The sequence below is a fragment of the Scyliorhinus torazame genome, chromosome 8 (assembly GCF_047496885.1).
Source record: "Scyliorhinus torazame isolate Kashiwa2021f chromosome 8, sScyTor2.1, whole genome shotgun sequence".
NCBI lineage: Eukaryota > Metazoa > Chordata > Chondrichthyes > Carcharhiniformes > Scyliorhinidae > Scyliorhinus > Scyliorhinus torazame.
Window position 1 is genome coordinate 67,822,174 of NC_092714.1, and position 26,408 is coordinate 67,848,581.

General features: G+C 47.0%; 1 protein-coding gene across 2 annotated transcripts in view; it reads right to left on the reverse strand.

Moving 5' to 3' along the window:
* ttf2 (transcription termination factor, RNA polymerase II) overlaps positions 1–26,408 on the reverse strand; it is a 72,895-nt gene that overhangs the window by 33,387 nt on the left and 13,100 nt on the right. For both annotated transcript variants that reach the window (XM_072513780.1, XM_072513779.1), the window contains exons 4-8: positions 26,056–26,122; positions 20,812–21,897; positions 18,877–19,003; positions 13,093–13,257; positions 11,818–11,975 (exon numbers count right to left, since the gene is read on the reverse strand). In XM_072513780.1, the coding sequence (XP_072369881.1) occupies positions 11,818–11,975; positions 13,093–13,257; positions 18,877–19,003; positions 20,812–21,897; positions 26,056–26,122 (1,603 nt within the window). The remainder of the gene's footprint in view (positions 1–11,817; positions 11,976–13,092; positions 13,258–18,876; positions 19,004–20,811; positions 21,898–26,055; positions 26,123–26,408) is intronic.

A 26,408-nucleotide genomic window follows, 5' to 3' on the forward strand; every position in this document is an offset into this window, starting at 1 on the left:
AAAGTACTGGACCGTCCATAATATGTCTTCCTTTTTGGACGTGCACAGGAAATATTAAACATTAACATTTGTGTTTTTCAGGGATTGAATTCAAAGCTGCCATCCACCGAGGCAGATGCCCATTATGTTGCATGGCAATTCCGCCATCCTAAGAAGGAAGAACGAAACCCATTTAGAGTTCCAAGCAGATGATGATGTTTAGGAGTAATAGACTCCATAGTGAAGTATTTTGCAAAGTGCATCAGGTTTGAAATAAAGGAAAGTAAGTTATCACATATCAACAGGTTACATCCTCAGGTTAAAATTGTAGCGGGGAGGGGACTTAGAAGGTCATGCAATACAGGTATCAGGAGCTTTCATGTCGATGGGGAATGGGGTGGGGTGGGAAAACAAGAATATTCAAGGGGGTCATTTTAATTTTTCATCAAGTATTGATTTCCTGATCTGCCATGAGTTGTGTCAGAGAGGGGTCATCTTTGTGTCTCTAAAGTTTAGAGGAAAAATCCATCTTGGGTAGTAAGAGACATGGAGACCTGCCCCTCCAGGCAGTCTCTGAGGCAAAAAGATTCCAGTCTGAGGTATGAATGTGTACAGCTTGCCAAATAAGTTAGTGCCAATTACTTCAGTTACCATGTATTATGACGTGGAATTTTTCAACCAAAACCACATTTTCACAAAAAATTGCTTGGAGATAAACACTAAATGTTGTTCACAGAAGGTTCCTTGAGGTTTCTCTACCAAGGCCAGTACTGGACTGGCCATTCACAGGCCAATGAAAGGCGATTTGAATGCGGAATTGGTACCTGTATTTGTAGATTCCAAACATCAATGAATTTGTGAGTAACATCTAGCCAGTCACAAAGATATCTAGCATCTTGCTGTTGACACATTCTTTTGTGGGTCAGAAAGCAACACTTTAATCAACAACAAAAAATCAAAACAACACACCTCAGAAAGTCCTTCAGGCTGCAAGAGGGTGCACTCTATCTTGGTTAGGATAATGTCTTTTTACATTTACGGCTCTCTAAAGTGGGTGACTGTACACCTTTTCTCTATTTGTGCAATATTATCGGAATACTAGTTGAAATGACAAAGTGTGATGAGTTTTATATGGCACAATGCAAGCTTAATTTAACATGGAATACATTAGCTTATCAAAACTAATAACGTCTCACCTTGTGTCAACTCGGTTTGCCTTCAGAGACATTGGAAGGAGCATCTAAGCTGAAGACACAATGATCCAATGCAGCTAACCAGGGAATCTACTTGTTACACTTGCTGGCAGATAGAAGTGGCAAACAACTATCTGAAAGAGCAGCAAGCAACCTGGCCACTTAAGACTCTTAACATCACTGAATCTGAGCTTAAAGAAGTGACTTTATCCTACACCAGAGCCAAGTCACATATTTTTAAAAGCAAATTACTGCGGATGCTGGAATCTGAAACATAAACAGAAAATGCTGGACAATTTCAGCAGGTCTAACAGCACCTGTGGAGAGAGAAGGGAGCTAATGTTTTGAATCTGGATGACTCTTTTTTCAAGTCACATATTTGTTGTTTGATGGTTTAAGATCTGCAAGGAAATTGATGCATCTCACGACAAACTTATATTCTGTTCATTTATATAGTCTTTACCAACAGCCATATCACACTAAAGTGTTTTTTCTAACTCACCTTCCAAAAGGAAGAGGGGGTAATATGCAGTAGTGTGTAGAAGATTACAGTATCCAATACGGGCAATGAGAGGCTTGGCTTACTGTTAGTTATGATATAATTTAACTAGATATTGAGTAGTAAAGATGCTCTCTAGATTGCAGAGGACAGAACACCAGTTTATGGTTAGGGCTAGTGATGCGAAAAAACATAGGGCAGCATTCAATGGAAACTAAGTTCATTTGTGGAGGTTTCTTTTAGGGAGTTTCCTGCCGGTGAGTTCCTCACCGCTATTGCACTGTCACCCTGGCACCCAGACAGTGCTCCTGCCAGATTGGCAATGCCACCCAGGTACCTTGGTAATGCCAGGGTGGCAGTGCCAAGGTGTCAGCTGGGCAGTGCAAAGGTGCCCATCATCCAGGGAGAGGGCCAGGGTCCACCCTGCTCTATCCCTGACCACCCAGGTGCCTCCAATGGCCCAGGAGACTTCTCCCCCGGGTGTTGTTCCGCCTGGTCACGGTACTGATTGGCATCCGGCTTCAGCCTTCCTGGGGAGTCTGGGAGATCGAGGGAGGCCTCAAGTAGATTTAAGACCTACTTTAGCGAGCGCCGTTTGATCTCGTCCCTTATGGACGGAGTTCCAATTCCGACACATCGAGGGACTTGGATGTATCCTCCGAGGCTGCAAAGAGTTCCACAGAACTCTCCCGGAATTCACCAGCTATGTTGTGCTCTCACTTGAGCGCAACGCGGTCAATGGCGCGTGCCTATAGGAACATAGAAAATAAAAAGATAGGAGCAGGAAAATAGACCCATCGAGCCTGCTACACCATTCATTATGACCATGGCTGATCATCCAACTCATAGCCTAATCCCGTTAGCCCCCCCATTTTGTTTGATTCCCATGGCCCCAAGTGCTGTATCCAATTGCTTCTTGAAAAGCTGCAACGTTTTGGCCTCAGCTACTTCCTGTGGTAACGAAATCCACAGGCCAACCACTCTCTGGGTTAAGAAATTTCTCCTCATCTCTGTCCTAAATGGTCTACCCCATATCCTCAGACTGTGACCACTGGTTCTGGACACACCCGCCATCAGGAACATCCTCCCTGCATCTCCTCTGTCTAGTCCTGTTAGAATTTGATAGGTTTCTATGAAATCCCCCCTCATTCTTCTGAACTCCAGCGAATACAATCCTAACCGATTCAATCTATCCTCGTACGTCAGTCCTGCCAGCCCAAGAATCAATCTGGCAATATTTTTCACTGTGGCCCTGCTTGAATCTGGCCCTTGGTTTCTCTGCCCATCACTTTTCTTATTCCCCGTTCTGTCTTTTGTTTTTGTCCTTGTTTCCTCCTCCTCCTCAGCTCCTAACCCCCTTGCATAGGCTCCCATCCTCCTGCCATTTTAGTTTAAACCCTCCCCAACTACTCTAGCAAATACTCCCCATGGACATCAGTTCCGGTCCTGCCCAGGTGTAACCCAACTAGTTTGTACTGGTCCCACCTTCTCCCCCAACTGGTCTCAATGCCCCAGAAATCGGAAACCCTTCCCCTCACACCATCTCTTCAGCCATACATTCATCCGATATATCCTGCAACTTCTCCTCTGACTTTGGGTCACCGACTTCTCAACTTTCTTCCTAACTCCCCATATTCTGCTTTTACGACCTCTTCCCTTTTTTTTAACCTATGTCATTGGTACTGATGTGTACCACGGCCACTAGCTGTTCACCCTCCCAGAATGTCCCGCAACCGCTCAGAGATATCCTTGACCCTAGCACCAGAGAGACAACATATCATCCTGAAGTTTCATTTGCGGCCACAGAAATGCCTATCTATTCCCCTTACAATTGCATTTCCACACTTTTTACTCCTGACCTCTGTGGTGGTATGCCTGTAAGCAATATCATAGATGGATGGTGTGCAACCTCCAATTAGTAGGCGGCGGTACAGACACACCATGCGGTCTCAAGACCGTGGTCATGTGACCAGGAACTCCCATATAAGTGGAGACACAATCGGCCATCAGTAGATGGTTGTAGGAGACGGTAGTAAGACATACAGGTGAACAGTCATGCTGGGTGTAGTTCCAGAGGAGTTCAAAGAAACTCCATGATAACTTGCTCTGTAACATCACCATCTTACCACGTGCGATTCAATAAAGATCCTAGTTGGAACAAGTCAAGGTGTTTGGTAGTGTCATTCGCTAGGTATAGAAGACCAAACACAACACTCACTGCAGAGAACCAACCGTGGTGCAACAAATTTGGCAGTTGCTGTTTCAGACTAGGAGAAAATCTATGAATTTGTAAAACTAACCTTCCCACCTTATAGTCAATACTTCAAAATATTCTTTTTTAGCATTTTCAGTTCAAACACAAACAAAAGATTGAATTCAAATTCCATTTGATTGTGATGGGGACTAAGAACATTATGGTCTGAGAAAGCTTTACTTGGTTTCCTTTTTAAAAAAAAATATTTTATTGAAAATTTTTGGTCAACCATCACAGTACATTGTGTATCCTTTACACAATAATATAACAGTATAAATAACAATGACCTGTTTTATAAACAAAGAATAAATAATATATAACAAAAACGAAAACTAAATGGCAACTGCCTTGTCTCAGATAAACACTCTCCAAAAATATGATTTAACAGTCCAATATACAATTATTTATAGCAACGACCTATACGTATTATACATATATATTAACAACCCTGAGAGTCCTTCTGGTTCCTCCCCCCCCCCCCCCCCCCCCCACCCCCCTGGGCTGCTGCTGCTGCCTTCTTCTTTTCCATTCCTCTATCTTTCTGTGAGGTATTCGACGAACGGTTGCCACCGCCTGGTGAACCCTTGAGCCGATCCCCTTAGGACGAACTTAATCCGTTCCAGCTTTATAAACCCTGCCATGTCATTTATCCAGGTCTCCACCCCCGGGGGCTTGGCTTCCTTCCACATCAACAGTGTCCTGCGCCGGGCTACTAGGGACGCAAAGGCCAAAACATCGGCCTCTCTCGCCTCCTGCACTCCCGGCTCTTGTGCAACCCCAAATATAGCCAACCCCCAGCTTGGTTCGACCTGGACCCCCACTACTTTCGAAAGCACCTTTGTCACCCCCACCCAGAACCCCTGTAGTGCCGGACATGACCAAAACATGTGGGTGTGATTCGCTGGGCTTCTCGAGCATCTCGCACACCTATCCTCTACCCCAAAAAATTTACTGAGCCGTGCTCCAGTCATATGCGCCCTGTGTAACACCTTAAATTGAATCAGGCTTAGCCTGGCACACGAGGACGATGAGTTTACCCTACTTAGGGCATCCGCCCACAGCCCCTCCTCAATCTCCTCCCCCAGCTCTTCTTCCCATTTCCCTTTCAGCTCATCTACCATAATCTCCCCCTCGTCCCTCATTTCCCTATATATATCTGACACCTTACCGTCCCCCACCCATGTCTTTGAGATCACTCTGTCCTGCACCTCATGCGTCGGGAGCTGCGGGAATTCCCTCACCTGTTGGTTCGCAAAAGCCCTCAGTTGCATATACCGGAATGCATTCCCTTGGGGCAACCCATATTTCTCGGTCAGCGCTCCCAGACTTGCGAACTTCCCATCCACAAACAGATCTTTCAGTTGCATTACTCCTGCTCTTTGCCATATTCCAAATCCCCCATCCATTCTCCCCGGGGCAAACCTATGGTTATTTCTTATCGGGGACCCCACCAAGGCTCCCGTCTTTCCCCTATGCCGTCTCCACTGTCCCCAAATTTTCAAAGTCGCTACCACCACCGGGCTTGTGGTGTATTTCTTCGGTGAGAACGGCAATGGGGCCGTCACCATAGCTTGTAGGCTAGTCCCCCTACAGGACGCCCTCTCCAATCTCTTCCACGCCGCTCCCTCCTCTTCTCCCATCCACTTACTTACCATTGAGATATTGGCGGCCCAGTAGTACTCACTTAGGCTCGGTAGTGCCAGCCCCCCCCTATCCCTACTACGCTGTAAGAATTCCTTCCTCACTCTCGGGGTCTTCCCGGCCCACACAAAACTCATGATACTCTTCTCAATCCTTTTGAAAAAAGCCTTCGTGATCACCACCGGGAGGCACTGAAACACAAAGAGGAATCTCGGGAGGACTACCATTTTAACCGCCTGCACCCTCCCTGCCAGTGACAGGGATACCATGTCCCATCTCTTGAAGTCCTCCTCCATTTGTTCCACCAATCGCGTTAAATTTAACCTATGCAATGTACCCCAATTCTTGGCTATCTGGATCCCCAAGTAACGAAAGTCCCTTGTTACCTTCCTCAGCGGAAAGTCCTCTATTTCTCTGCTCTGCTCCCCTGGATGGACCACAAACAACTCACTTTTCCCCATGTTCAGTTTATATCCTGAGAATTCTCCAAACTCCCGAAGCGTCCGCATTATCTCTGGCATCCCCTCCGCCGGGTCCGCTACATATAACAACAAATCATCCGCATACAGAGATACCCGGTGTTCTTCTCCTCCTCTAAGTACTCCCCTCCACTTCTTGGAACCCCTCAATGCTATTGCCAGGGGCTCAATCGCCAGTGCAAACAATAATGGGGACAGAGGGCATCCCTGCCTTGTCCCTCTATGGAGCCGAAAGTATTCAGATCCCCGTCCATTCGTGACCACACTCGCCACTGGGGCCCTATACAACAGCTGCACCCATCCAACATACTCATCTCCAAAATCAAATCTCCTCAGCACCTCCCACAGATAATCCCACTCCACTCTATCAAATGCTTTCTCGGCATCCATCGCCACCACTATCTCCGCTTCCCCCTCTGGTGGGGGCATCATCATTACCCCTAGCAGCCTCCGTATATTCGTATTCAGCTGTCTCCCCTTCACAAACCCAGTTTGGTCCTCCTGGACCACCCTCGGGACACAATCCTCTATCCTCAATGCCATTACCTTGGCCAGAATCTTAGCGTCTACATTTAGGAGGGAAATAGGTCTATAGGACCCTCATTGCAGCGGGTCCTTTTCCTTCTTTAGGAGAAGCGATATCGTTGCCTCAGACATAGTCGGGGGTAGCTGTCCCCTTTCCTTTGCCTCATTAAAGGTCCTCATCAGTAGCGGGGCGAGCAAGTCCACATATTTCCTGTAAAATTCAACTGGGAATCCATCCGGTCCCGGAGCCTTCCCCGCCTGCATGCTCCTAATTCCTTTCACTACTTCCTCTATTTCAATCCGTGCTCCCAGTCCCACCCTTTCCTGCTCCTCCACCTTGGGAAATTCCAGCCGGTCCAGAAAGCCCATCATTCTCTCCCTTCCATCCGGGGGTTGAGCTTTGTATAATTTTTTATAAAATGCCTTGAACACTCCATTCACTCTCTCCGCTCCCCGCTCCATCTCTCCTTCCTCATCCCTCACTCCCCCTATTTCCCTCGCTGCTCCCCTTTTCCTCAATTGGTGGGCCAGCAACCTGCTCGCCTTCTCCCCATATTCGTACTGTACACCCTGTGCCTTCCTCCACTGTGCCTCTGCAGTACCCGTCGTCAGCAAGTAAAATTCTACGTGTAGCCTTTGCCTTTCCCTGTACAGTCCCTCCTCCGGTGCCTCCACATATTGCCTGTCCACCCTCAGAAGGTCTTGCAGCAACCGCTCCCGTTCCCTACTCTCCTGCTTTCCTTTATGTGCCCTTATTGATATCAGCTCCCCTCTAACCACTGCCTTCAGCGCCTCCCAGACCACTCCCACCTGGACCTCCCCATTATCATTGAGTTACAAGTACTTTTCAATGCACCCCCTCACCCTTAGACACATCCCCTCATCTGCCATTAGTCCCATGTCCATTCTCCAGGGTGGGCGCCCTTCTGTTTCCTCCCCTATCTCCAAGTCCACCCAATGTGGAGCGTGATCCGAAATGGCTATAGCCGTATACTCCGTTCCCCTCACCTTCGGGATCAACGCCCTTCCCAAAACAAAAAAGTCTATTCGCGAATAGACTTTGTGGACATAGGAGAAAAACGAAAACTCCTTACTCCTAGGTCTGCTAAATCTCCACGGGTCTACTCCTCCCATCTGCTCCATAAAATCTTTAAGCACCTTGGCTGCTGCCGGCCTCCTTCCAGTCCTGGACCTCGACCTGTCCTGCCCTGGTTCCAACACCGTATTGAAATCTCCCCCCATTACCAACTTTCCCACCTCTAGGTCCGGGATGCGTCCTAGCATACGCCTCATAAAATTGGCATCATCCCAGTTCGGGGCATATACGTTTACCAAAACCACCGTCTCCCCCTGTAGTTTGCCACTCACCATCACGTATCTGCCCCCGCTATCCGCCACTATAGTCTTTGCCTCAAACATTACCCGCTTCCCCACTAATATAGCCACCCCCCTGTTTTTCGCATCTAGCCCCGAATGGAACACCTGCCCCACCCAACCTTTGCGTAGTCTCACCTGGTCTATCAGTTTCAAGTGCGTTTCCTGTAACATAACCACGTCTGCCTTAAGTTTCTTAAGGTGTGCAAGTACCCGTGCCCTCTTTATCGGCCCGTTCAGCCCTCTCACGTTCCACGTGATCAGCCGGGTTGGGGGGCTTTTTACCCCCCCCTTGTCGATTAGCCATCCCCTTTTTCCAGCTCCTCACCCGGTTCCCACGCAGCTGTGTCCCCCCCAGGCGGTGCCCCCCCCACCCATCCCACCCCATGCCAGCTCCCCCCTCTCCCCAGCAGCAGCAGCCCAATAATTCCCCCCTCCCACCCCCCCCGCTAGATCCCCCACTAGCGTAGTTACACCCCCCATGTTGCTCCCAGAAGTCAGCAAACTCTGGCCGACCTCGGCTTCCCCCCGTGACCTCGGCTCGCACCGTGCGACGCCCCCTCCTTCCTGCTTCCCTATTCCCGCCATGATTATCATAGCGCGGGAACCGAGCCCGCGCTTCCCCCTTGGCCCCGCCCCCAATGGCCAACGCCCCATCTCCTCCACCTCCTTTCCTCCCCCCACCACCTCCTGTGGAAGAGAGAAAAGTTACCACATCGCAGGATTAATAACATAAAACTCCTCTTTCCCCCCTTTTTACCCCCCTCTTCGCCCCCCATACTCGCCCCACCACTTTGTTTCAAACGTTCTTTTTTTAAAAAATAACCCGCTCATTCCAATTTTTCTTCCACGATAAAAGTCCACGCCTCATCCGCCGTCTCAAAGTAGTGGTGCCTCCCTTGATATATGACCCACAGTCTTGCCGGTTGCAGCATTCCGAATTTTATCTTCTTTTTGTGAAGCACCACCTTGGCCCGATTAAAGCTCGCCCTCCTTCTCGCCACCTCCGCACTCCAGTCTTGGTATACGTGGATCACCGCGTTCTCCCACTTACTGCTCCGAGTTTTCTTTGCCCATCTAAGGACCATCTCTTTGTCCTTAAAACGGAGGAATCTCACCACTATGGCTCTAGGAATTTCTCCTGCTCTCGGTCCTCGTGCCATCACTCGGTATGCTCCCTCCACCTCCAGCGGACCCGCCGGGGCCTCCGCTCCCATTAACGAGTGCAGCATCGTGCTCACATATGCCCCGACGTCCGCTCCCTCCGCACCTTCAGGAAGACCAAGAATCCTTAGGTTGTTCCTCCTCGCGTTGTTCTCCAGCACCTCCAGCCTTTCCACACATCGTTTATGGTGTGCCTCGTGCATCTCCGTCTTCACCACCAGGCTCTGTATGTCGTCCTCATTCTCGGCAGCCTTTGCCTTCACGACCCGAAGCTCCCGCTCCTGGGTCTTTTGCTCCTCCTTTAGCCCTTCGATCGCCTGTAATATCGGGGCCAACAGCTCCTTCTTCATTTCCTTTTTGAGTTCTTCCACGCAGCGTTTCAAAAACTCGTGTTGTTCAGGGCCCTATATTAAACTGCCACCTTCCGCCGCCATCTTGGTTTTTGCTTGCCTTCCTTGCTGCTGCTCTAAAGGATCCACCGCAATCCGGCCACCTTCCTCTCCTTTTTTCATCCGTATCCAGGGGGGATTCCCTTCTGGTTCACCGCACAGTACTTTTAGCCGTTAAAATTGCCGTTGGGGCTCTTATTAAGAGCCCAAAAGTCCGTTCCACCGGGAGCTGCCGAAACGTGCGACTCAGCTGGTCATCGCCGCACCCGGAAGTCCTTTACTTGGTTTCCTAATGTCACTTCATAAATGATGATGCCTGAAGTTAAATTAGATCGATATTGCATGGCAATTACTCAAAACAGGCTTAATAATGAAGTATCTATTACAGCTCTTGGTTTGATACTCCAAATAAAACCCATCTTCTTTGTGTAATGACTAATGCAATTCTTGGATGAAGGGAATGCATGTCATGGGTTGAGAATTTCTCATAAAAGTTCCACTGTGCCTAAAAATATAATCTTAAATTGCAACAATTACAATTGCTTTGAAGTTTGTTCCCACGAGGTACCAATTTACCTCATTCAGTAGTGACACAGGATTTTTCAGTAGAATCCAGCATTTTCCAGATCACCTTCAATTCCAAATGTGAACAGATGGAATTTACTGAGTCTCCGTACAAAATAAGGAAAATCACCTGCGGTACAGGTTGAGGTTTATAACAGCATGGGGTTGACAAGAAGAAATTATTTTTCAGTGACACATTGTTATTTCACACGATCGGCAACACCAGTTCAGAATGACAAATTATCAAATGTAATTAAATGAATTTCCTCTTTTATATTTTACAGCTTTGGGAGACTTGCACATGTGAATCATTTCAAAAATTATTTGGAAACAATTTGCAGCTCTAACCTACAATATTTAATATTGCAAAGCCTACAGAAGAATTCTACAGAGATAACAGAGGTAACATACACTACATAGCCAGAATTCAGCACTCCACTTACCACTCCACTGCTTGTATAACAAACAAACAATGCCTTGTATGTATAACTGGAACCAGTTATAACAACTTTTAACATAATTCTCTTTATCTGCAAGGTGGGTTTATGCAGATATCTCTACAGCTATTAGCTGGGTTCCCTGAACATCTTCACACAAGATTCAGAAAGAAAATATGGAACCTTGCTGTCATGGAAGTGTCCCTTTAAGAAAGGTTTTTGTCTTGTCACATGGCTTCAGTGATGTCATTTATGTGGGTGGAGCTGAGCTGTGGCTGTGAGAGTTTAACTTTTGCTTTCAGATTTGACTGCTGTGGACTCAGGGAAAAATAAATGTTTTGTTCCCGTCTTTCTCTACTTTCATTTTAAATATCTGTTCCAGTAAAAATCACATTGGGTGGTGGCTTTTAAGATATAGTTTGCTTTCCAGAAGGGTTTAAACCTGCTGGTGAGACAAGGTCAGAATCTCAGGAAAGGCCAGTCTTATTCAAGTGAGAATGCAAAGTGCTGAGCCACGCCCTTGAAAAGAGATTTTGTTTTTGAATTGGAACAGTTAAAGGAGAATTCATTAAGTGTTATACATAAATTACTGTAACTGTGGGGTAGCTTTATGTTTGTAATTGATAAAAATTCTTGCTGTGTGTTTATATAAATGTTAACTAAGTTCTTAGAATAAAGTTTGTTTGATTAAAATGTCTGGGAAGACTCTTGAATCACACCTGAAGGGAAGGTCTTGTGCTCATCCCAGCCAAATTCAACAGAAATGTATAGGCCAGATGAATTCCATAATACACTTTGGAGTTTCTAAACCCTGGCCCATAACACTGCTGAGCAATTTCCTACCTCGTCCCCAACTATGTCAAGCAGTTCTGAAGGCCTGCAACAAGTGGCTGAGAACATACATAGGGTGGCATAGTGACTTGGTTAGCACTGCTGCATCACAGCGGCAGGGATATGTGTCCAATTCCAGCCTTGGGTCACTGGTATTTGCATGTTCTCTCTGCCTGTGTGGGCTTCTCCCAAGTGCTCCAGTTTCCTCCCATAGTCTAAAGATGTGCAGGTTAGGTGGATTGGCCAGGATAAAATTGCCCCTTAGTGTCCAGGGATATGCAGGTTAGGTGGGGCTACAGTATGGTGTTATGGGGATAGGTCGGGGAAGAGGGTTGGTGCAGACTCGATGGGCGGAATGGCCTCCTTCTGCACTGTAGGGATGCTATGTTCTATACGAAAATACAATGCCGTTTTCTTATTCACCTCCATATTGAAGAGGAGCACAAAGTTGGAAAATTATATAAAACAACAATCACATTTACAATTACCTTGAGATATGGTGGGTCTTCAGCCTCATCAGATATTTTGGGGCCAGACTCCAGTGATTTGTGGAGTTGTTCAATAGCCTCACTGGTCATGTTCTTGACAGTGAGGAGTCGGTCCTCTGTCATCCGTCCTCCATATAGGCCTGGCTGCTGACAGTTTGCTGAAATCATAAGAAATAATTAATTCCCAGTGCGGTAAAAAGAGATTTGTGCTCCTTATTGGATTAAAGGAATCACGAATGGGCAACTTAAAAATATTATACATTCTGTACTTGAAAATAAAATTCAAACTTAAAAATCCCATATAGGTCATTCAAATTCCAGCGTTACTCCCGACCCATCTCCCCAAAATGTATTCTTTTAATATTTCTAATAAAGAGTCATGTTATCTGCATCTCATCTAACTTCATTTTAAATTGTAATAACAAAATGTAAAAAAAGCTTGTCCACCTTTCCATGCAAAGACAACTCTTGCAGAGGACGAGACAGAACCATGCAATGAACTGGTCAAACACATCCCAACTATAGCAGGCAGAACAAAAGAAAGGTGTACCTAATAAGCATACTAAATACATGAATTTCAATAGCAATTCAATGCAAATCCGAATGACTAGTGGATTGTATCAAACAGTATGGCTCTTTGGATGTTTGCAATATGCAGAGGACTGACTGTACTTAACTAGTCCGTGCTTGCAAAACTCAGAACATAATGTCTAATATGAGATGTGATTCCACAATTGAACAGCACTTGCTGAACAATTCTGACTGTGCTAAGTATTACACTAGCAATCATTTTAAGATTATCAGTTGGGCTCACAATGTGTCTTTCACTTACATTTGCTAGAAGCTAAATATATTCACATGAAAGGACACATCTCCTGCAGGCAAGAGTAACATGCCCAGACATTGCATCTTTTTTCAATTAAACAAAAGCATGGGAATAATGGCTCCCCTGGTGCATTCTCCATAGCAGTGGGTGGACCACAGTCAACTTGAATACCAATAGCACCCTTTTCTCAATCAGTATAAATTGTTGCTCCCTTTAAAATTTGGCATTCTTGCATCTATCCTGATAACTGCAAATGAAAAGCTTCAACAATATCTCTTATTTTCAGCAATACTCAAAACTGAAAATAGAAAACTGCAACCGATGAACAAGATGGCCCCTGGGAGAAAAATATCAGCATGGATCTGATGGGCCAAATGGGCTGTTTTTGCGATCCAACATTCTAGAATTCTATTTTTTTCTTAGAAGAATGTTTTCTTATGATATCTTACCTCTGTACATCTGGTTACAAAACTGGCTTGACCCCAGGGAAGAAGCATCATTGAAACGTGAAGTTGCTGCATCAGATCTGGGATCCTGATAGGGTACAGGGTCATTTAATAGGATGGTACCACTCTTGTCAAAGGGATTGATTTGACTGTTCCTGGTTTCCTCTCCTATAGACAAAGTCATTGTTGTGTTTGAATTTCAATTGTTCTTCAATTGTTCAATACAATTCAGAATATCCAATTCACCTGACAGCACGTCTTTCAGGACATGTGGGGGGAAACCGGAGCCCCCTGAATAAACCCACGCAGACTCAGGGAGAACGTGCAGACTCCACCCAGACAGTGACCCAAGTCGGGAATCGAACCTGGGACCCTGGAGCTGTGAAGCAAGAGTGCTACCCACTATGCTGCAAAGCAACTAACCTTGATGGCTTTAAGATTAGAAGTACAACTTGTATAAAAATTCACATGGTACAATTGTATAAAAATTCACATCTTTGATGCACTATCATTGTTGTTTAGGAGTCTCTTAACCTATTACTACTGAGGTAGTACAAGTTTACAAGTTCACACAGCCAACGCAAATCGAGACTGGTTCAAAAAGCGTGGACAGAGTACACCCGAATTTTCAATTTGCACTGGCAGAAAACACTTCATCAAACAAAAGAGGAAGTGGAAATCCAGAACCCTTGCCTTAAAAAGCTGTTGAGGCTAGGTCAATTGAAAATTTTAAACTGAAATTGATAAATTCTCACGCTGCAGGGGTTCTAAGGTGGGAAAATGGAGTTAACATTCAAATCAGCTATAATCGAACTGATTAGCAGGCCAGGCTCGATGGGATGAATGGCCTGCTCTTGTTCCGTAGTCTCAGTGAGTGAGGTTCCCTGCTGGCAGCATGGGCTCTCCCAATCAGATTTAAGTTAAGACAGGGACGTGCTGAGTAGTCGTACATCAGGTGGCCCTCCTCCGTAAAACAGAATAATAAGCACAAGCCGCTGGAGATCGATAGAGCTCACAGGTCGTTCCAACCAAAACCCAAGGCGGGGGAGCAGCCGAGAGCGGTCACTGCCAAACTGCACAGATACCAGGACCGGGGAAGGATCCTTTGCTGGGCCAGACAGACAAAGACTTGCACCTGGGAGGGACACAATCAGAATCTACCAGGACATTGGGGCAGACCTGGCACAGCAGAATTAAAAAAGGCAAAATCGGCCCTGTACAAAAACAACATTAAATTCAGGATGTTATACTCGGCCAACTCGCTCAGGGCAGGGAACATTATTTCGGTGCCCCTGCAGATGTGGACGTGTTCACTCAAAAGAATTGTCTAGACAGACAGCAAGGGAGACAGTGATAAGGAAGGCACAGAGGACGCATAGATACATAGAAGGTAGGAGCAGGGGCCCTTTTGGCCCTTCGAGCCTGCTCCGCCATTCATCACGATCATGGCTGATCATCCAACTCAATAGCCTAATCCAGCTTTCTCCTCATAGCCTTTGATCCCATTCCCCCCAAGTGCTATCTAGCTGCCTCTTGGAATATATTCAATGTTTTAGCATCAACTACTTTCTGTGGTAATGAATTCCACAGACTCACCACTCTTTGTGTGAAGAAATGTCTCCTTTTCTCTGTCCGAAATGGTTTACCCTGAATCCTCAGACTGTGACCCCTGGTTCTGGACACACCCACCATTGGGAACATCTTCCCTGCATCTACCCTGTCTAGTCCTGTTAGAATTTTAAGTGTCTCTATGAGATCCCCTCTCATTCTTCTGAACTCCAGTGAGAACAATCCTAACCTAGTCAATCTCTCCTCATATGACAGTCCCGCCATCCCTGGAATCAGTCTGGTAAACCTTCGCTGCACTCCCTCGATAACAAGAACAGCCTTTCTCAGAAAAGGAGACCAAAACTGCACACAATATTCTAGGTGTGGGCTCACCAAGGCCCTGTACAATTGCAGCAACACATCCCTGCTTCTGTACTCGAAACCTCTCGCAATGAAGGCCAACATACAATTTGCCTTCTTTACCGCCTGCTGCACCTACATGCTTATCTTCAGCGACTAGTGCACAAGGACATCCAGATCCCGCTGCACACTCCCCTCTCCCAATTTACAACCATTCAGGTAGTAATCTACCTTCCTGTTTTTGCTTCCAAAGTGAATAACCTCACACTTATCCAAATTATACTGCATCTGCCATTGATTTGCCCACTCGCCCAACCTGTTCAGATCATGCTGTAGGATCCCTGCATCCTCATCACAGGCAGAGAAGAACCAATGGACAATTTTCCACGGGGCTGCATCACGGCATTATGAACAGGGGAACAAATTCGGAGAAAGGAGGGCACAAGTACAGCAAAGTGTGGGAGAAGGTGAGGAAGAGATAGAGGGGACACCAACAGAGCAGTGTAGGAGGGGATCAGACCGACCTCAGGAGGGGGGGGGGGGGGGGGGGGGGGGGGGGCTGGGGGATGCGCTCTAGACTGGCTTCAGCAGGTCACTCTCAGAAACGTGGAACAGGATGTCACCGCAAATAGCCATTTTGGAGATTCCCTGAACAAAGGGAAACCCCAGAGTACAGTGTCTCACCCACATGGCGTACACACAGTTTGAGGCCAAGTTGTGTGGCCCCTTGAACAAAGGGACACCCTGGAGTGCAGGAGCCCGGCGTCATGGTGAGTACCGTGACCACGGCCATTTTGGGTGGCCCCCTAACAAAGGGGAACCCCAGAGTGCAGGGGCATTATGGCTGATCCTGCAGGGGGGTGGGGAAACCAAAAACCCCCCATCAGGATTGTCACATGAAAAACAACAGGGGACTTAACAGCCCAGTGAAAAGATTCAAAGTCTTCACCCTCCTGAAAAGCATGAAAGCAGACATAGTCTTTCTTCAAAAGACACCTGAGGAAGAAGGACCGACTGCAGGTAAGAAAGGGACACGTGGGCAGACATATCATTCATATTACAGGACGAGAGCTAGGAGGTAGCCATACTAATAAGTAAGAGGACGATGTTCACTGTGACAAAGATGATTACGGACCAAGGGGGACGGTACGTCATGGTCAGCGGTGTCCCAGACGGGGCACCGGTCGCCCTGGTGTATGTGTACGCTCCCGACTGGGACAACACGGAGTATGTAAAGGCGACCATGGCGGAAATCGAAAAGCGCCTACAGGCCATAGACAAGTATATGACTAACAACCGGAATGGAGAGGTCTCCCCCTCCACGTTCTGAGAGGCGCTGAAGGCTGTGATTAGAGGCGAATTTATCATCTATAAGGCACGCAGAGACAGGGAAGAGAGGGTGGCTAGGCAGCAACTGAATGACTCCTTCTGGAGGTCAACAGAAGATACTCTGAGGCCCCGACCGTAGAGCTTCTGGTGGAGAGGAAAAAGTTACAAATGGACTTTAAACTGCTATCCACCAGGAAGGCAGTGCACCAACACTGCCAGACATGGGGGTTCTTCTATGAAGACAGAGACAAGGTTAAGCAGCTGCTGAGAAAGCAGGCAGGCACGAGGGAAATAGCACAGGTAAAGGATAGCAGAGGCGGACTGGTAGCAGAACCAAAAAAAAGGCCAATGAAACAGTTGAGGCCTTCTACCAGTGCTGTACCCCCCTGAGCCCCTTAAAACGGTTCCTCGATGGACTGGACATGCCAGTCGTTGGGGTTGATAGGAGGAGGGGGCTGGAAGCACCACAAGAACTGGGAGAGGTCATGGAGAGCATCAAGCTGGGAAGGCACCGGGACCCAACAAGTTCCCAGTGGACTTCTACAAAAACATTTGTGACGGCACTGGCCCTGCTCTTGCGGGAGATATTCGCAGACTTGCTAGCGAAGTGCACCCTGCCTACAACGCTAACACAAGCCACCATATCACTGATATCCAAGAAAGACAAAGACCCAACGGAATCGGATCATAGGACCTATTTCACTGCTCAATGTGGATGCGAAAATACTTGCAAAAACCCTTGCTAAGCAGCTGGAGAACTACGTACCAGAGGTGGATGCAGAGGACTAGACAGGCTAAAAGCCAACACCAGATGACTGCTGAACGCGATAATGACCTCATCTGTGGGGAGAACACCAGAGATGATCGTCTCCCAGGACGCACAGAAGGCCTTCGACAGAGATGGGTGGAAGTACCTCATAGAGGTACAGAAAGCGGTTTGGACTGGGGACAGGGTTCACCTCATGTGTGAAACTCCTGTGCAACGCCCCCAAGGCGAGTGTACGGACCAACACCACCAGCTCTCACTACTTCCAGCTGCACAGAGGCACAAGGCAGGGATGCCCACTGTCCCCACTCCTGTTCGCCCTGGCAATTGAGCAGTTGCCAATTGCCCTTAGAGCGGCGAGAAGCTAGAAGGGAATCCGAACAGGAGACAAAGAGCAGTCTCACTCTATGCGGATGACCTGCTCCTATATCGCGGACCTGCAAAGTGGCATGGAAGGGACCATGAAGCTCCTGAGAAATTTGGAGCACTCTCGGGCTACAAACCCAACCTGAGCAAGAGTGAAGTCTTCCCTGTGAACAGAGAGGAGGAGGAACAGAGCTGGGAGTACCATTCAAACTAGCCCAAAGCAAACTCCACTACTGGGGATCCAGATTGCCCACAACTGGACACAGGTCCACAAATGGAAGCTGACCAGTCTGGCAAAGGAAGTTAACAAAAAGGGCGCACTGAGATGGGAGGGGAGAGTACAAACGATCAAGATGAATGTACTGCCCAGGTTCCTCTTCCTGTTCAGAATCACGGGTGAAATTCTCCCCCAACGGTGCGATGTCCGCCGACTGGCGCCAAAGACGGCGCCAAACAGACGGGCATCGCGCCGGCCCAAAGGTGCGGAATGCTCCGCATCTTTGGCGGCCTAGCCCCAACATTGAGGGGCTAGGCCGACGCCGGAGGGATTTCCGCCCCGCCAGCTGGCGGAAATGGCGTTTGTTGCCCCGCCAGCTGGCGCGGAAATGCAGCGCATGCGCGGGAGCGTCAGCGGCCGCTGTCAGTTTCCCGGCGCATGCGCGGGAGCGTCAGCGGCCGCTGTCAGTTTCCCGCGCATGCGCAGTGGGGAGAGTCTCTTCCGCCTCCGCCATGGTGGAGGCCGTGGCGGAGGCGGAAGGGAAAGAGTGCCCCCACGGCACAGGCCCGCCCGCGGATCGGTGGGCCCCGATCGCAGGCCAGGCCACCGTGGGGGCACCCCCCAGGGTCAGATCGCCCCGCGCCTCCCCCCAGGATCCCGGAGCCCGCCCACGCCGCCTGGTCCCGCCGGTAAATACCAGGTTTGATTTACGCCGGCGGGACAGGCAATTTCTGGGCGGGACTTCGGCCCAGCGCGCCGGAGAATCCAGCGGGGGGTCCCGCCAACCGGCGCGGCCCGATTCCCGCCCCCGCCCAATCTCCGGTACCGGAGACTTCGGCGGGGGCGGGGGCTGGATTCACGGCGGCCAACGGCCATTCTCCGACCCGGCGGAGGGTCGGAGAATGACGCCCCACATATGTAAATAGATGACAATCACCCACTGTACGAGATGAGGCCAAAGAAAATATCTTAAAGCATCAAAAAGGGAGGCGGGAGATACCAATGGAAGGTTTTTGTATATTGCACCCGATGCATATACCCCCTTGTCTATTGTACAGTGTATAAAATGAAAACTGCAATAAAAACATTTTCAAAAAAAAAAATTTAAGTCAACACATCAAACACTCCTGTAACTTTGAAAACGTTCTGCTCACCCATTCACAAAAATGCTTCATTCATTCTAATGAACTCAATATAGTACCTTTCCCATTGTCATCTGTAGGGGACAGGCATAGTGCACCGAGAGCATCTTCCAGGTCTTTTACTTGATTTATTAACCTCTGACCTTTGTCAGGCAGGGCAGCAACATTGACTGTTCTCAGAGTATTCTGAAAAAAGAAACATTTACACCCATCATTTAACTTCCAGCAATTAAAGATCATTTTCCCCAGGGCAGCACGGTGGCGCAGTGGATTAGCCCTGCTGCCCCACGGCGCCGAGGTCCCAGGTTCGATCCCGGCTATTGAGTCCGTGTGGAGTTTGCACATTCCCCCCGTGTTTGCGTGGATTTCGCCCCCACAACCCAAAGATATGCAGGGTAGGTGGATTGGCTACGCTAAATTGCCCCTTAATTGGAAAAATGAATTGGGTACTCTAAATTTATATTTTTAAAAAGATTATTTTCCCCTGCTGATCCATCATGAATGTAGCAAACCGTTATTAGATAAACAGACATGTTCACAGTGTAATATATTGATAACTGACCAGCAGAGAGAATGACATCTTATTTACCCAGATAGAAATTAATAATAGTTAGTATACCAATTGGATTTACCATTCTGAAGACATAATTTCCACCTCTCAAGCTAGCTAGCAAATCCACACAACAACTTCACTAAGCAGACTCAATCTGACCCCATTCTGCTCAATCAGAAGCAAGAAAGATGAACCTCAACACTGGTACATTCACATCCTTACATTATATGCATGTTGGTTAACCAAGTGGCTGCATTAAAAATCAACCAGAGAGGACGGCACGGTGGCTCAGTGGTTAGCACTGCTGCCTCACGGCACCGGGGACCTGGGTTCAATGCCAGCCCTGGGTCACAGTTTAAACTCCCCGTGTCAGCATGGGTCTCACCCCCACAATCCAAAGATGTGCTGGGTAGGTGGATTGGCCACGCTAAATTGCCCCTTAATTGGAAAGAAAAATGAATTGGGTACTTAAATTTTTTTTCTAAAAAATTCAGCCACAAATAACTGCCATGCCCCAAATTACCTCACTGCCCTGACTGCAGAAGAGGCCCATGTGATGGTCGTCACTGTGGTGAACCACGGGACATCAATGATATGATAAAGAGGGAAAAGTGTGAAATAATTTCAAAAATTAACATTTTTCTGTTGTACCTTTTTAAATATGTGAATTATTTCTGATAATTCCCTATTACAGCCATTCCATAAATACAGAGGGAAAAAGATACAATCTCCTATGATTTAATCTCCTATGAGCCATCTCCTATGGCCCTCATGGTTTAAAATAACAAATTTTCACATGATTTGTGCTAAAGATCGCAAAATTATCTGGAGTTCAGCAAAGATTGTCTGCCATCGTCTAGGTCCATTTATAGGAAACAAGTGCAGATTCAGGACAACTTAATTTAAAAACATACTTTACATTAACGAGTTTTGTATCTCAGTTATGTGTCAGCTTTCCTTTGTCTTCAAGAATAGTACCATCTTTCTACACTTGTGGGTTCCCACACTAACCGCATCAAGATAACAGATGAAATTTAAATGCAGACTGTATTCCCAATACCTCTATTGACTGCACATAATTCAGACCCATCTCAGTATTTTCTCAAAATATCTCTCACCAAGGCTTCAACATCGCCTTTCAAACCCACCATCTCCACGAACAAGGGCATCAGGTGCCTGGAAGAACTGTCACTTCCAAGTCACATACTGTCTAGACCTGGATAGACATTGCTGTTCCTCCATTCTCACCAGCTCCCAATCCTGCAGTTCCCTACCTGATAATTTTATCATATGGACTGAGACAATTCAAAAAGGGCCACCATTGCTTCTTCAATGGCAAATAGGGAAGGCACTAAAACGTCAGCGTTGCAATTGGTACCCATGGTCCCGAAGAAAAAGGCAGAAATTGCCCCTTTATGTTATCTTTCCTCATGTCTATTACCTTCTTCTGTTTAAGTTGCGCAGTCAGCTGGTTGTGTAATGCCGCAGTTTTCTTGGCTTCTGTGGGTGCTGACATATACTCAAATCCAGGAAACATTGTGATTGTTCTCTGTCCATTACCTATACTTGTTTCTCTTGCAACTTCAGTCTGCTTGGTATCCACTGACTGACTGGGAAGTGTACTTTGCTCTAATTTGCTACAGTTATTTTCTGCTTCTATACAAACAGGTACCTCTGCATGCATTCGGCCATATGGTTTAATCTCTTTATTTTCTTTCCTGTTTGAATCAGAGTTATGTGTAGAAGTAACCGAACAGTCTCTAGCAGCAGTGTATTTAATGGTTTGTTGTGTCTGTCCTGAGCAGTTTTGCTGAGCATCTTTTAGCTCAGTCTGATGGGGGACCCTGGTCGTGCAGCACTTTTGAGTGCTACTTGACTTTTCATTTTCACAGCTACATTGGCTTTTCTTGCTTGCCGATTGTTGCTCAGCTTTCGAGTGCCCACTGCTGGTTGTTGTAGTGTTCCCATGGTGCGATGTATGCTTAGATGATTCTTCATGAACATGCTTTTTCTCAGATTCTAACTGAACTTTATCTCTCTCTGTAGCAGGGGATGGTTTTGACAAGTTTTCTTTGTCATTTGCCAAGAGGCCACATGGTTTGAAATATGGTAAATTGTGACCCTTCGTTTTGCTCGAGTCAGTGCTTTCTGTTCCAGCATCGCATGGGAGGTGATGAATTACTTCTCTTTGAGCTCCTTCAGAATCCATCGCAGCAGGTTTTTCAGCCTCGACAGATGACTTTTCCGTGATTCTGAACCCACCAGGAGGATTCTTCATTACCTGCTTCTCCGTCACTGGCAAAACATTCAATTTTAACCGTTCTCCTTCATCCTCATTATGCTTCTTGTTTCTTTCAAACACAGTCTCTTGGCTGCTACCATTATTGGTGTCAGATTCCCAGGTGGATGGCTTACGATTCTCGCTTGGAACTCTAAAAGGGTTTCGTTCTTCCTTCTTAGGATGGCGGAACTGCCATGCAACATGATAGGCATCTGCCTCGGTGGATGGCAGCTTTGAATTTAATCCCTGAAAAACACAAATGTTAATGTTTAATATTTCCTGTGCACGTCCAAAAAGGAAGACATATTATGGACGGTCCAGTAATTTTTCTTTAGGTGACAAGTTGAATCTTACATGAAAACCCAGCAGAATAAATCCATGTAGAATATACTATCTGCACCTTTTCTTTATTAAAGTGAAGGCATCAGTGTTGTGGGATTATTTGTCCATTCCTACATTTCATGCAAGCATCAAATGCTGTCAGGTCAGAGAAAATAGGGGCCATAGAGAGGATATCCAAAGCATATCATACTGCATCTGAATTCAAACCTCAGAAGTACAGATCTTTCCAAACATTAAACTGCCTTAAGAGTATAAAAGCAAATTACTGAGGTTGCTGGAATCTGAAACCAAGGAGAAAATGCTGGGAAATCTCAGCAGGTCTAGCAGCATCTAGGGAGAGAAACGAGCTAACGTTTCGAGTCCAAATGACCCTTGGTCAAAGCTGTGAGATTTTTCATACCAATAACTTAATCTGGAACCTCAGGTCCGAAATGTGAAAATCCACTGCTTTAATCCATTGAAAACCAGTTTGTTGGTATCAATAGCAGAAGATTGATAAAGATGTTTCCAGCTAGTGCCACTGGATTAAATTCAACAAAAGGGTCAAAGGCAAACGTTGTGTTTCGAAAACAGTTTGGGTCTTTCTCGTTGCTATCACCCAGTCTCTCAGTAAAAACTAAACTGGTGTACAAACCAGTGTTTTTTAACAAAAGGAAAGCACTATCAAATATAACAAATGTTTTTTTCTCCCTGAAAATCTTCTCAATTTCCCATTATTCAGAAAATATAAAGACTCAAATGGTCTGTTGGACTTGAGAGGCTCCCTATAATTGTAATTATTTTGCATAATTTTGTAGAACAACCCTGTAGGGGATTTCAACACTTATCTGTCCTATTGATTTTAATGGAAAGGAAACCTGGAGACTTACGAGCTCACAAAGGGCAAGTCCCATCCACAGACTTCATTATAAGAACATAAGAACTAGGAGCAGGAGTAGGCCATCTGGCCCCTCGAGCCTGCTCCACCATTCAATGAGATCATGGCTGATGTTTTGTGGACTCAGCTCCACTTTCCGGCCCGAACACCATAACCCTTAATCCCTTTATTCTTCAAAAAACTATCTATCTTTATCTTAAAAACATTTAATGAAGGAGCCTCTACTGCTTCACTGGGCAAGGAATTCCATAGATTCACAACCCTTTGGGTGAAGACGTTTCTCCTAAACTCAGTCCTAAATCTACTTCCCCTTATTTTGAGGCTATGCCCCCTAGTTCTGCTTTCACCCGCCAGTGGAAACAACCTGCCCGCATCTATCCTGTCTATTCCCTTCATAATCTTATATGTTTCTATAAGATCCCCCCTCATCCTTCTAAATTCCAACGAGTACAGTCCCAGTCTACTCAACCTCTCCTCGTAATCCAACCCCTTCAGCTCTGGGATTAACCTAGTGAATCTCCTCTGCACACCCTCCAGTGCCAGTACGTCCTTTCTCAAGTAAGGAGACCAAAACTGAACACAATACTCCAGGTGTGGCCTCACTAACACCTTATTCAATTGCAGCATAACCTCCCTAGTCTTAAACTCCATCCCTCTAGCAATGAAGGACAAAATTCCATTTGCCTTCTTAATCACCTGTTGCACCTGTAAACCAATTTATTATAAAATGAATATAATCACAAATCATTGTTGAAGTTGCATAAATGCACTCAATATGATTTCCTAATTTACAACAGTGATGACTCTTCAGAATTACTTTATTGGTCGCACAGCACTTCATGCGGATGCCACGAAAGGTGCTTTAAAAATGAAAGATTTTCCTTTAGTCATTCATAACACCTACATAGAAACATACATAGAAAATAGAAGCAGGAGGAGGCCATTCGGCCCTTCGAGCCTGCTCCACCATTCATTGTTTGTGATCAAGGTTGACCATCAAGTTCCCCTGATCCCTCCTTCGCCCTAATACTATCTCTAATTTCCCTTGTAAGCCATGCTTTGCCCACAGTTCCCTTTCTACTCTTGCACAAAATAGGAATAAACAATTTTTGGAGTTCACCTACTCGTTCCTTGAATGCCTGCCATTGCCTGTCCACTGTCCTTCCTTTCAGTAATGTTTCCCAGTTCATCATAGCCACCTCGTATCTCATGCCATCATAGTTACCTTTATTGAGGTTCAGGACCCTGGTCTCAGAATCAACTACCTCATTATCCACCTTGATAAAGAACTCTATCGTGGGCAGCACGGTAGCTTAGGTGAGCAGCACGGTAGCTTAGGTGAGCAGCACGGTAGCATAGGTGGGCAGCACGGTAGCATAGGTGGGCAGCACGGTAGCATAGGTGGGCAGCACGGTAGCAGAGTGGGCAGCACGGTAGCAGAGTGGGCAGCACGGTAGCAGAGTGGGCAGCACGGTAGCAGAGTGGGCAGCACGGTAGCAGAGTGGGCAGCACGGTAGCAGAGTGGGCAGCAGGGTAGCAGAGTGGGCAGCACGGTAGCAGAGTGGGAAGTACGGTAGCATAGTGGGAAGCACAGTTGCTTCACAGCTCCAGGGTCCCATTTTCGATTCCCGGCGTGGGTCACTGTCTGTGCAGAATCTGCACGTTTTCCCCGTGTCTGCGTGGGTTTCCTCCCACAGTCCAACGATGTGCGGGTTAGGTGGATTGGCCATGCTAAATTGCCCTTAGTGTCCAAAAAGGTTAAGTGGGGGTTACGGGGTTAGGGTAGAGACGTGGGCTTGAGTAGAGTGCTCTTTGTAAGGGCCGGTACAGACTCGATGGGCCAAATGGCTTCCTTCTGAACTGTAAATTCAATGAATTACGGTCACTATCCCTTAGGATTCTCTCAACTAGACTGCCAACTAATCTCCTCTCATTGCAAAACACCCAATCCAAGGAGGCCTATTCCCATGTTGGTCCCTCAACCTATTCACCCAGGAACCCATCCCGTATACACTACAGAAATTCCTCCTCTAGTGTAATGTGATTAATTTTTTCTCACCCAATCTATATGCAGATTAAAGTCACCCATAATCACATATGTTCCTTTATCACATGCATCTGTGATTTCCTGCCTAATGTTATTCGCAACATTACCACTGCAGTTTGGTGGGCTGTATACCACCCCTGCAAATATTTTTTTGCCCCTTGGTGTTTCTTAACTCGACCCATACAGATTACACATCATCTATGCTAATATCTATCCTCAGTATCGTATCAATATCTTCTGTAATAAACAATTCAACTCCATCACCTTTTACTTTCTGTATGTCCTTCAAAATCTGAATAGCCCTCAATCTTTAGTTCCCATCCTTGGTCACCTTGGAGCCACGATTCCATAATCCCAACAATATCATATCCCTTTACATCTATCTATGCAACTAATTCATCTATTTTATTTCACCCCCCCCCAACCAAGATCCTGTTCAAAACTAAATACCGGGAATGATGGCAGCAACATTTCAAATCCGTATGATAATAATGATGCATACTTTTGGTGCGGGATTCTCCGACCCGCTGCCGGGCCGGAGAATCGCCGGGGGGGCGGCGTGAATCCCGCCCCGACGCCGGCTGCCGGATTCTCCGGTGCCGGTTTTTTGGCGGGGGCGGGAATTGCGCTGCACCGGTCGGGTCCGTTGGCAGCGCCCCCCCCTCAAGCGATTCTCCGCCCCGCGATGGATCGAGTGGCCCCTGTTTTCAGCCAGTCCCGCCGGCGTATATTACACCAGGTCCGTACCGCCGGGACCTGGCTCTGCGGGAGGGGGGGGGGGGGGACCCCCACGGTGGCCTAGCCCGCGATCGGAGCCCAACAGTTTGCCGGCGGGCCTGTGCCATGGGGAACTCTTTCCCTCCGCGCCAGCCGGTATAACGGTCCACCTTGGCCGGCGCGGAGAAGAACCCCCGCTGCGCATGCACTGGGATGACGCCAGTACACACTGGCGCTCCCGCGCATGTGGCAACTTGCGCCGGCCGGCAGAGGCCCTTCGGCGCCGATTGACGCGGCACCAAGCCATTCACCGCCGGATACCGGAGAGTCCCACCCCAGATTTCTGGTAGTAATCCAATACATCTGTAACATCTTAACTATTGGTGAATGGCAAGTATCAACTCCAACTGAATGTCCATACCTGCCAGGGTACAGTTCCGCACCATTTCAGATTATCCACCTTGCCTTTCGCACAGCGATAATATAACCTACAGAAAATGCATAAGACAAGCACCAAAAATGAGAATGAATTGCCAATAGTGTTTTAGTCACACATTCATTTTTCTTCATATTAATAAACATATGCCTGATCAACAAGCTTACATACTGGAACTGTGTATGGCAGACAGAACCAGTTCCAGCGAAGGAGCTACCACCTGTGCTCTGCACACAGAGTGATGTTATGTGGTAACCACAGAAAGAAAACAATTTTCTGGTTTGTTGTGGAAGTGACTATCACACTGGCACAAATCAGCGCAGGTTTTCAAAAACGAG